Genomic DNA, 12,969 nt, shown 5'->3' on the forward strand with positions numbered 1-12,969 from the left:
TCCTCTGAGGCTGGCTAGGTCCTAGCAGACTTAAGAGGCCATATACCAGCCTGACTCTCCCAGGCCTTTCTCATCACCCTACTGTGATGAACACCATAAAAGACAGGATAGGCCTGGGCTTCACACTTATCCTCCACCTCAGCCCCGCCCCCTGTCTCCTTCACCACAATTGCTGCCCAAGAGAGCTTTCCGGAATCCTCTGCGAAGGCCCAGTTTGCTCAGCAGCATTACCCTCGACTTACCACCAGAGGTCGCCCTCCCACACAAGCCCAAGCAAACAGAACCCGGATTCGCCTTCTTGGCAGAGTGACATTATTTTCTTTCTCTATTTTTATCTATTAAAAAGATTTCTTCAGAGCCATAACTTAGATCTCTGCACTAAAATGGAGCAACAGGAAGATATAATGGTGCATTTCATTTATGAATGACCTATAATAAATTACTCTGAAGTGTCCCGAGTGCCAGGAGACAGAACGCTTTGTCTGCCCATGGACTGTATTTCACATACTTTAATTTAGCTGACACATAAAACTCATTTGACATTTTGCAGGTATTTGTGTGGGGCCGGGGAGGAGAGCTGGCGAGCAGGAGGGGACCACTGCGGGGCTGGGCGGGGAGTGGGGGCAGCGGGCAGAGCCAAGGATATCTGGTTCTTGTTGAGGGTTAAGGTATGGAGCCTGGGTAACCCTGGCAACACGAGGTCGTTCCCCAGCAGATTGTTGTCCAAGACGAGCTCCTCCAGGCTCCCGAAGGCGCTCAGTCCTTCCAGTGACCTGCAATGACAAAGGCAACAGGAAAAATGATCCCGCACTAAATCAGGGAGGCCATTATGAGCCGAAATAAATATTTTAACCTTCCCTTTCAGGACTGGGAATAGTTTGGGCTTGGTGCCTGTCAGCAAAGTGAATGACAAGAATTAGTAGCGGGAGCCGGGCGGGGGCGGCGGGGGAGAAGGGGCCGCTGGCACTCACCGCATCCTTCACGCGTTGCCAACATGAAGGATGAGGGTCACTTAGTGAGTAGCCAGGATCCAAAACAAAGGGCTTCAGATGCGGCCTGCAGGATAAATTTGTCAATGTCTTGTGCCTGCAGGCACCCAGCCTAGGCTGACCCTAACCTCCATTCCCAAGATAAATAACTCTGTCACAGTTCACCTTCATTCCCTGGACACAAATTTAAGTTGTCATCCATCATTCCTGCCCAGAAATATCATACCCGCTTACAATAATAAATATAACTTCAAGTATCATTTCTTAGCGGCTCTCCTCGGCACAGGGGTAGGAAACAGCGAGGAAGCCATCCTTTCTCTCCGCTCCCCGCCTGTGACTTTCCCCCTTCTGCTTTTTTCCTTCACTAATCACTTAATTTGCTTCTGCCCAGTGTCCCTGTGGCTGGCCCAGGGGCAGGGCACCAACGACGGAGCAATAATCCCTCCAGTGTGAGGGGCTGCTGCTTTTTCTTTCTTGGATTCCTTTCCCTTTTTCCTTTTGTTTGGGGGGCAGGAGTAGGGAAGGGGTTGGGAGGATTTCTCTTTCAATGCTGCTGGCTTGAAGTTACCGTTTTAATTTATGAAAAGTGGATTTCTCACTTTATTTCTGAAAGAAGTGTCGAGCGCAGCAATGTCGATGTCGAGGCAGTACATCAACAGGCATCTGAAAGAATTAAGTACTCAAAAAGGAAAAACAGCCTTGTTTATACACTTACTGGAAGTTTCTCTGGAGGTGGGTTCTAGAGTGTTGGGGGCGGCGGCGGTGAGCAGTTGCCCGCCTGTGCGGGCCCTGGCGCTCACAGGCGTTAATTAAAGAAGCCACCGGGCAGGTGAGAGACTTACACAGACACACACTCCCAGCTCGGTCACCTGCCAGACCCGAGAGCCGTGCTGAGCTTGCAGGGCTGACAGCTGAGCTGCAACGTCAACCAGAGGGCGGACGCGCATGGGATCTCCTGGTGATTCTGTAAAATGTGACGAATCAGGGGATGCTGTCTGCACTGTTTATTCATCTCCTGGTGGCACGCACATTACAGACCCGCCTGCTGGTGTGAGCAACGCCTGTACGTCTGGTGTGGGTGCGAACTTCAGCGCAAGGGCCATCTCGAGCCATCCACATCTCCCTGCGGATTTCCGCCCTAAGGACTTCCCGCCCTGAGGACTCCAAAACAGTCAGTGCTTGGGAGGTGTAACATGCATTGCAAAGAGGTAATTAAATCCCCAGAATTCACTGGGCCCACAGCTCCACCAGCAGATCCCATCTCTGCCTGACCCTCAGGGTGGTCCCACCCAGGAACAAGCGCCCAGACCATGTGTCCTCCTGCAGCCAAAAACTACCTGCTCCAAGCGGGAGGGAGGACAAGACCAAACACTTTCTGGGTCAAGGGTCAGTGGGGTCATCCCGCCTCATTTCTTCCTCCTCCTTTCTCATGGGCCTCACTTTTCAGGGAGAAAACACGACTTCCACACCTGCAGTCAGGACAGTCTGGAACATTATGCCAACTCCCTATTTCCTTGCAGTGTGGGTCTGGGCACGTCAATAGCCCACCTGAACACCTTGTTCTGTGTTGGTTCCAGCTCATAGCATCTCATGGGGAATAAGTGAAAGAAGATTAACTAGTTACGTTTCTTTCTTTTCTCTTCCTCCTTTCATTCACTGGTTTTTCTGGAAGCCCTGACTTGTGTGGGGAGGCTATTGAGGATGCAGATGGTGGGCAGATCAGCCAATGCACAAAGGCGTGCAGTAGGTCCTGCTTCTGCAGGGGCACTCTATGCTTCCCGAAGTGCCTTGCTCCGTGGGGTTAATGAGTGATGATCCCCAAGTGCTTTTCAGAGCGAGGCTGTTTACCAGGAGGGAAGCTGAGGCCGCCTCCCTCCCTCCTGCGGGGGCGCCTTATGGAGGGCTAATAAGTCCTTTGTGCGCAACATCCGTTGGGCTCTGGTCAGAGGCAGCATCCAAATGCCCATTGTTCCCGAGTTATGTTATGCAAATATAATGCTCATATCATGAGAATCCGCAAACAGTTGGCAACTGGCAAGCAGAAGAAAGCTCCCTTCCAAAAGTGCTTCAGGGGAGGCATAAAACAAAATGACATCCCATGAAAGGGACAAAGCCGGGAACACTAGAGGGAGTGCCCACAGAGACCGCCTTCTCTCCGGGTGGCTCGGGGCAGAGCTCAAGACCAGCTTCGGGGTGAGGCTTCACTAAGGCGCTGGAAGGCTGGGGCTCAAGCTCCCCATGACCTGTCTGGTGTGGAGATTCCCTTTGCCACTCAATGTTATTAGCTGCTCAGTTAAAAGGGAACCATGTTGCTGCTTAATAAACCTCAGTCTTCCTGCCATCCCTGTGGTGTGATTTAATCGGCTGAATTCAGAGCCGAGGGATTGGGGGCAAGAGACAGAGCGTGGTGAAGGGTAACACTGGAGGGGCCAGGGCTGCTGGGCTCAGCTGGCCTGTGGAGGCCACTAAACCAACACCTGGAAGATGGTTTTATTTTTTACTTTTTGAAAATTTGATTTTTGTTGTTGTTTTCCAGAAAGGAGATATCATTTGCATCAATTATTGAGCTGATGCCCCTGTACACAGGATGCCTGCAAACAGATATGTGCCCGACAGCAAAATGACAAGGCTAAAGGGCTTCAAGGAGCCACAGAGCTACGCTGCTTCATGGGACAGTGACGGTAGCTACAAGGAAGAGATGGCAGGACTGAATTTCTCTGCTCTAACCTTGTGTGTGGACAGCAAAGTGTCCCCCGGACCCTGGTGGAAGGGGTGGCTGTCACTCCAGGGTTACTCACCAGCTTGGTTGGCAGTGGCTGCTGATGTCTGAAGCAGGGGGGGTGGGGGGGGGGCTGGGAAGGAGAGGCAGATCTGTCTGCCCTGGCAAGGGGCTGGAGGGGGAGGGCAAGGCTTTAGCTGCTACCTGGGCACAGCCAGCTGGAGAGAGAGAGAGCTTCCCAGCCCAGTGAGGAGACGCCAAGGGCACAGGGAGACGTGTGCGGTCTGGCTTGGGTGGCAGGTGGTTTGCTCTCGAAGCCTAATCAGCTGCGCAGAAGCGCCTTGCAGGCTGTGCGCCTCCCGCTCCCCCAGCAGGAAAGCTGCCCATTGTCTCACCCACAGGTGCCACCTCAGCGACCCATGTGCAGGGCCCTGGCTGGGCTCCCCCAGGAGCCGCCGCGGCTGCCGGAGGGTCCCAGAGCCTCTTCCAAAGTCATATCGAGATGACAAAACATCACAACGCATTCAGCTCCAGCAGATTCAAACAGAGGGAACTTTTAAGTTTCCACTGTAATTAACCCTATCCTCGTTAAGATAATTATGATCAAGCTTCCTGTCACAGTTAATATCCAGCATCATTGCCTGTGGCTCACACTCTGCCCTCATTAGCTTATGAAAACAGCGGCACTAAACAGGCGGCTGCCATCCTCTCCCGGGGAGGCCGGTGGCTGTGAGGGGCCTTGGGTGGGGCAGCAGGTCCCACCGAAGGGCCACCCCTTGAACTGCAATCCCTTCTGCTCCTGTGTGGCCACACACTCAGCAGCCTTCATCCTTTTTCCAAAAGTTAGCCACTGGGCAGAATGGGGAGGGAGAGGGCCAGCAGAGCAGGGCTGGTCGATTTGGGGCAGGGGAGCTGCTAAGATGGAGCTATCAGCCCTTCCTGCCCCTTACCAGGCAAAAATCCAGCCAGGAAAACCCCCAGAGGGTACCTCCAGAGCCCCTGGTTCAAGATCTGCCAACCTTATTCCTGGGGTACAGGCTGTGGTAAGAATTAGATCCGCCTGTCCTTAGCTCCCAGCCTGTACCAGGAATGACACTTCCTGGCATGAGCTGGGCAGGGAAAAGGAGACAGTTAACCAGACCCTAAGAAAGACACGTGTCCGCATAGCTGGCCTCAAATCCAGAACCAAGGGTTAGGGTACTCTGAAACCAGTTAAGAAAATAACATCTCCACTAAGATCTTCACTTGCTTCCTCCACTACATCTACCTAAGCATCCACAGATGTGTTTTTAACAGAGGAAACGGGGAGGCCATGGAAATGGTGGAGGACTAACCCCTGTCTGACGCCTAGTCCTCAGACTCACCACGGGCTTTCTGGGTGATTTCTGTCTGCCCAGCTCCCAAGAAAAAGGGGTCTCAATGTAACCTCCATGACCTAGGAAGTCTTCAAATGTACAGGAGGGCTCAGTACCTCTGCCAACGACTACTCCTCGGCCACAAGCCTGTCAGTTGCTGAGAGCAAAGCTGCCAGTGGAATCCCCGGGGCAGGACAAGGCGCAGGCCTCGGGTGACTGGCCAGGGGCGGTCAGAGCAATCTTTAAATTCACATTATTTCAGAGGCCAGAGGCCTCCCTTCCTGTACCCTGGAAACAGTGTCTGAGAACAGGTTGGTGAGCCTGCACCCGCACACCAGTACTGGCTATTAAATTGGTTAAATAAATATACCTGCTGACCAGCTGGTAAAGAATTGCAGCTCTGAATACCCAGTGTGGCCCTCCCTGTTAACCTGGCCACTGCCTAGAGCCCCCAGACCTTCCCACAATTCAGCAACTAAGTGGTTAATGTCTCCCTCCCATTATGGGGGCTCCAGGAGCCTGCTCTAGCCAGGATCTTTCAAACTGATCAGTGCAATGGTTAAATAATTTAAACCTCGCCCTTGAGAGAAAAAATAGTAACTTGCACCCCTCCTACTGCCTCCAGCATGCCAAGTACTGTGCCTGGCATGCAGCAGGTCCTTGGGAAATGTTCCCCAAACTGACTTCTATGAGAGGCCATGACCACAGCTACAGGACAAGACAGGCCACACAGAACCATACATGTGGGATGCAGAGGAGAGCAAAGAGCAGAGCTGCGATGCGGCTGCTCATGTTCCAGACAAGGGCCAGTGGCACACAGGCATCTTTAGAAAGGCTAGTCATCAGCACCATGAGAGCTACTCTTTCCTCTGTCACCAGACTCATTGTATAGCATATTTAAATATATATATATATATATATATATATATATATATATATATATATATATTTGCACACACGCACACACACACATAGTAACATACTCAATGTAGTGATATACTGTAGCATATTACCATACAGTGTACTATATGTGCAGTTGGCTCTATGTAGTTTCTACATCTTTTCCTGTCATTCAGGTCACATAGCCAGGGATATATGTACTAGTACAAATAATAATATAAATCAAACAGTCTATATGGTAATGATATCAATAGTGGTGAAAGTGTCTTTTAAAAATAGAAGAATACAGAAAAGGCTATGGGTGCTATAAGACAGTGATACTGACATGGTGTATGCTGACAGTGTATCACATGGAATTTGTCACAGTCACCCCCAAAGCCCTATTGCTTCCCTGTCAGGATGGATGATCCTTGAGCTACAGAGAATAAAATTCATAAGAGAGATGAATCTAAGGCCAATTTAAAATGTAAAGTAGTAAATGAGGCATTTATTAACTTTAAATGGCATCAAGTCTGAGGCCATTGTGCACGACACCCACTAATACTAAGGAAACTGTTAAGTACGGTGCTAGGGAGCCAGGGAGAAGGAATGAGGAGCTAGAAGCCCAGAAATGGGCACTTGCTGTTCCAGTGATTTGAAAAGGTAGGTGACATTCTTCAAACTTTGGATTCATATGTTTATCAACTTGTCTACATGAAACTGTGGTCGGATGATGCCTCTGAGGAACTGGTATATGCTTGCCTTAAGACAATGTAAATCATGCATCTGATCATGTTACCCTTTTTACTTTTGCTTCCAGTAAGCTCAGAGCCAAACTATGACCCAACTGTGAAAAGGTCTCTACATCTGCTTTTTAACTTCACTGTGAGACTTATAAATTTTATAGTCTTGAAATTTCATTTATCTGTGGTTTTATTAATTCTGATAAGCTTTAGCTCAAATCCTTTTTAGAATGAGTTAGTATAGCTATCAACTGAATATAGCACAGATTCTCAAACAGGCAATTTCTGTGTATTAAGGACAAGTTCTGTGGAATCAACTATTAATGCGGACAGTTGACTAGGAATAAAGATGTATATTATATCCAGAATTCAAAATGGCTTTGAAAATACTTCTAATGATATTCTTATGGCAAGAGAGCAAAAAGTGGGCTAGAAAGTGACAAATTTAGGTAAGGTCATAACTGGTTCAAACATATACTTGAAGAACATTAACAAATGGCTCAGCTTGCTCTGAAGGAAGGTTCTGGGGACTTTGGTCCTGAATTTTGCCAATACCTGGGTAAGGTCAAGTTGATCACATGTATGAAGGCCAGGACCCTGGAAAGATGCTCAGGAGGATACAGTAGATCAAAAATGATCCTGTTGGAATCAACCCATTCTTTCAGCCCAAACAAGATGATATTTTGTGTCTAATGTAAAGACTTAAATGTATATTCAAAGTTCTACTACCTAAAGTACCCATTGAAAGAAAAAGTTAAAAGACAAATGAAAATTGAGAAAAATATTTGCAATCTCTCTGATAGACTAAAGTTTAATATCCTTAATATGCAAAGAGTTTTTGAAAATCAATAAGGAAAACCCTAAACAAAAATGATCAAAAGAGATGGCCAGAAAATACACAAGGGATGAATAAGGTCAATAATGGAAAAGTGGGTAAAATTTCAGCTTCTCTGGGAACCCAAAATATTCTGATTAAACAAGAGATTTTCACTTAACTAGCAAATACACTGTTTTCTTAAATCTTAGCATAGTCTTGTCAAAAGTTGAAGATACTAGACTAATACAAAATTAATGGGGAGTGAAATTGTTATGACCATTTTGAATAGCAATTTAATTAAAAGCCTTTAAATTATCACCTTTTTAATACAGTAATTCTAAGAATTTATTCAGTAATATAAATTTTATATACTTTTTTATAAGTGTGTATGTTTAAGTATGTTCATTACAGCATGATTTATAACAAATTATAAACAAGACTAAGTTCCAAGTGATAAGAGGAATGATCAAATACAGCTCAATATCTGTATAATGAAATACCATGCAGCAATTAAAAATGATAGTATAACCTGACCTTTGTGGCTCAGTGATTAAGCATTGACCCATGAACCAGGCAATCATGGTTGGATTCTGGGTCAGGGCACATGCCCAGGTTGCAGGCTCAATCCCCAGTAGGGGTGTTCAAGAAGCAGCTGATCCAGGATTCTCTCTCATCATTAATGTTTCTATCTTTCTCTCCGTCTCCATTCCTCTCTCTGAAGTCAATAAAAACATATTTTTAAAAAAAATGACAGTGTAGATAGATGTCTACTGATCCAGCAAAGTTGTCATGCTATCTAAGCACCTAAGATTAAGTTATAATATATATAGCACATATACTCATGCATGGAAATTAAAAGGCACCTGTGTGATCCCCTGCATTCTCCACATAAATTTTAATTTGTACCATATTTTACATGTTGATGGTTAAAAGTCATTAAAGTAGTCTTTTTTATAACACACCATGGTGTATATAGCAACTTTATGACAATTCTGTACAAACATACACAAATACCCTTCAAGGTATATGTAAACATACATATCTACATATTTATCTATCAATAGATGTATCCAAGATATATACCTCTAACCCCTGAGTAATGGCTTCTAGGGTTTTCTTTCTCTTTTACAGTTTTCACACTAATTACTACATTTTCTATCATGAATAAGTATTTTATAATCAGGGAAAACTCCAGTAAATATTACTTTTAAGTAAAACTCCCCAACAGGAGATGGATGGGCCTTGGATAAAGACCAGTGGTGTGAAGAGGGCTTAGTGTGAATCACCAGGATGGCGCTGCCCTGATCCTTGTTCACCACAGAAGCTACCCCGATCCTTGTCCACTCTACTGGCCCCTGAGTAACTCTACCTGGAGCTTTGTTTCAATCTTGCTTGCAACACTCAGAGGGGCATCAGCACTCACAAACACCACCCATGGAGAACAACCATGTGGTCAAGGATGTAAGAAACTGTGATGAGATAGCCAAGATTATCTAACCAGGAGCAGGAGACGCTCAGTTGTCTCAATGTACTAAGTCTATGGCATTCCAGATGGCAGAATGATAAACAAATAGGAGGAAAATTATGTAAGTTGGGAGAAGAGGTCTTAAATCAATGTTTTTAAACTTGCAAAAATAGAGAGCTGTTCACCAAAGGATGAAGCTGTCTTATGAGACACTGTACATATTTGATGAGAGACTAGAGTCATGGAGAATGTGTAGAGGGGATTTCGGCATAGAGTAGAAGATTCAGTGACCTCTAATATTCTATCCAGATATTGTGCTTATATGACTGGAGCTCCTTCCTCTAAACCAGTGGTTCTCAACCTGTGGGTCGCGACCCTGCTAGCGGTTCTCAACCTGTGGGTCGCGACCCACAAGTTGAGAACCGCTGCTGTAGAGCCTAAGACCATTGGAAAACACAGATATTTACATTACGATTCATTAACAGTAGCAAAATTACAGTTATGAAGTAGCAACGAAAATAATTTTATGGTTGGGGGTCACCACAACATGAGGAACTGTATTAAAGGGTCGCGGCATTAGGAAGGTTGAGAACCACTGCTCTAAACCATAGTTTACAAGGGCTGCCGGGGCTGCTGGTTCCCCTCCAGAGGGTCCCTTAGGACTCAATCTGGTGGAAAGAGGGCAGCGGACAGTTCTAGCTCTGCCATTCCGCATCACACCAAACTCAGCACCTTCTCCTGATCTTCTAGCTGGGACTGTGCAAGGCCTCTTTAATGCTTCCCTAACTATGGAGACATCCCCATAATTAAGATGGCACATATCAACACACTGGCCTCTTATAGCCTGCAAACTAGATGCCAAAGCCACAGCTCTATTTGTGTGAAATGTGCTTTATCATGGTTTTCTTCACAGAATCATACACTTTGAGTCCTAGGGAAATTTTAGGGTGCTCCATCCTCCACTTCACATAGGTGACCAATGCTCAGAGAAGTAAGTGCCTTATCTGAAACCATGCATAGGGCCAAACCATATCTAAAACATTTGGACATATAGTGCAGTATTTTCTCAACTACACAATGCTAAACTACCTCTAAATAATTTCTAGTTGAGGTATGGAAATGGAAATTCACCACCGTCACATCCTTTATTCAAATTCTCTGTAGCTTTGTAATCCATTCATCTTATGTCCTCAATTTTAATGATCAAGTTAGATGGTCTTCCAATTATTTTGTCTTTCTATCTATACTGCCTTTCTAACCCTCCTAGAACAATACGCTGAAGAACTAGTTCTTATTGTCTTGTTTTTATTTTTAATGTGGCCTTCATGAGGTTAACTACTCATTAGGCAGAGCTGAGATGAAATTTACCAGTAATGGTCTCCTTGGCGTGTACCTCTATTCTTATTCATTCATTCATTTACAATACTGTATTGAGTGCCAACTCTGTACCCAGTACTTCGCTAGTCTCTGGAGCTAAAAGATGACTGTGGCAGGTCCTCTACTGTTGAGTAACAGATATAGACAGGGAAGCAGTACCAGGTAATGAAGGGCAATAGGCTAGATTGGAGCGATGAGCACTGCTTGGAAAGTCGGGGGTGAGAGAAGGCTTCAAAGAGAAGATGGGCTTGAGCTAAGTCTTAGTTCAACTGAATTTTAATCTTTTGCACCATCTACTTATATTTATGTACAATTTTGTGGTGAAGGAACTTAAGAAGAGTGACTTGATCCTGGTAGTCAAGTAACCAACATTTATAAAAGCTAAGTTAGCCCCAGAAAACATGTATTCCATATTCACTTCCAGGATGGGCAGGCTCTCAGTGAGCACCCACATTCGGGGATGTGGAAGATGCCCACGTCATGGCATCTGCTCCCAATGGGCTTACCATCTACAGGAAGAGAGAACAATGTTGGACTTGACATAAGGAAAAAACATACAGGACCATATAACATTAATTAGGGTGACCAAGATGGGCTCTCAAAAAAAATGAGGGCTCTGGTGGTCACCTTTTGGCCCACCCTCCTGTGTTTGTCCTGGAGTTATTTCAGCAAGTGAGCCCCTAAGGTTATAGACATGGGAAACCGGGTACCCTTCCTACAAACACACTGGATACCTTCACGTCTCTTTCCCAACACTCTGCCCATCTGGCTGTCCTCCTGTCCTCTCAGTGAATCTTTCCTGCATTTTTCCCACCCTGGTGACAGGCTTTGACTATGTCTCTACAATTATTTTGATTCACGGCTTGAGATTTTTACAAAACCACACATGCGCGCATGGAGCCTGTGGCCTCTGGATCTTGTTTGTTTTTAAGAGTCTAAAGAGTGAGTTTGTTTGGCGGGTTCTATAAATGGAGGTTTTCTTTACTGGGGGATGTAAGGGGCGGACATGGTGTGCTGCAGCCGCGGTATGTGTGCATGTCGCCATGGGCAGAACTCAGCGCCTGGTGGGCGAGGCTCCCACAGCCATTGGGCAAACATATGCTGGGCCAAGAACACGGCTCTTCAACCTCATGAACTGTTTGCTTGAAAGATAACAGTGTCTCTTCCACACAAGCCTTTCACCACCCTCCATACAGGGAATTTTTAATTCAACAGATGGTGTCTACTCATTGCAAACCAACCAGAAAAGGAGACATTCACATGGCTGGGCCTCAAGGCCCTCAGGACCCAGAGGGGCCCTAATCAAATACTTGCCCAAAGACCAGCTCCCCATGGGCAGGGCCTCCTGGAATGGCATCAGGCCAGGAAAACCAGCAAAACATGCCAACTGCTGATTCTGTGAGGTCCCAGTTGGCTGAAAAAGGTGAAAACATGTTTTCTGCCCCAGACTACAAGATAGCTTTATATCTCCTGCAGGAGAGAAGGTCCTGGGAGATATGGTGACCTCCAAAAGTGGCTTGCTCTTGGAGCCATTTTTCTTCTTCCCAAACAGCCCTAGCTCTGTGCTTTGGAAAACCTTTCAAAGAACAATGCTGTCAGGTTTGTAGTCCATTTCATATAATGGCACATTCTGGGCCCAGAGGACTAACACCTAACAGAAGTAACAGTGCTAGGGACAAAGAGGAGGGATCAAACAATTCCAGATGTATAGTGTGAAAACAAAAGATTTTCTAGGGCTAAACAAAGGTTCTTTCATGCTCGTCTGCCTCTCTGTTTATTTGATTGATGCTTTGGGGGTAGAACGTCATGGTGGTGTTTTCACAAGGAATGTGGTGTTCTGATGGAGACTATCTTGTCAACTCAGTGAAGCGAAACACCAATGGAGTTAGTAGACACACAAAGTAGAAACACTAAATATGGGGATACTAGCTCCATTTGCAAGTCCTGGATGTGCTGTGAAACTTTGGAAAAATAATACCTCTAAGGTTTAACTTTCTAATCTATCTAATCTAATAGCAGGGCAATCCCTAACCAGTACACTTTGCAGAAATTGGAAGGAGGGTGGCATGAGATAAGGTATGTGAAAATAAACCTAGGTAAACATAAGGATTGGTGATATTTGAAATATTAAAAAAAGTACATATTTCATTTTTTTAAAGAGGAATTGGTTACCTCAGAAAGGGGAGCAAGTAGCTAGAGATACAAAAAAGATACTGCTATATATTCAGAATTGTCCGATGACATGCAGAAATGGCAGCTTGGGAGACCCTCTGTCTGAAGAATGACCAGGGACCTTGGTCACCACCTTTCTGCGATGCTTCAGTCAAGTCCTTGCCCTGTTCTAGGCTTTACTTTACTCTTTCTTAATTTGGGGAGGTGGAGTCATTTATTTTACAAATTTCTTCCTTTTTATCCTTCTCTGCTCTATCGTGGATTAAGGGAGGAAATACTCCCCAAACAATCCAATGTTTTATCATTGCCCTAATCATGACATCATTCAATAAAAAGTTCAGCGTAAATGTGGCAAGCCATCCCAACCTTCATGTAGCCAAAAATATAGGGGTTGGAGGGCAGGTTTGGGGGAGAGTTCCAAGTCTCAAGTATGAAATCTGACTAATAAAAAAG

The 12,969-nt window shown here is 45.6% G+C and overlaps 1 protein-coding gene across 1 annotated transcript in view; it reads right to left on the reverse strand.

Moving 5' to 3' along the window:
* The window catches only part of LRMDA (leucine rich melanocyte differentiation associated), a 999,120-nt gene that overhangs the window by 445,493 nt on the left and 540,658 nt on the right, over positions 1-12,969 (reverse strand). The window contains exon 3 of the mRNA XM_079794321.1: positions 645-773. Coding sequence (XP_079650447.1) covers positions 645-773 — 129 coding nt within the window. The remainder of the gene's footprint in view (positions 1-644; positions 774-12,969) is intronic.

This window comes from Cnephaeus nilssonii (genome assembly GCF_951640355.1).
Source record: "Cnephaeus nilssonii genome assembly, chromosome: 16".
Classification (NCBI taxonomy): domain Eukaryota; kingdom Metazoa; phylum Chordata; class Mammalia; order Chiroptera; family Vespertilionidae; genus Cnephaeus; species Cnephaeus nilssonii.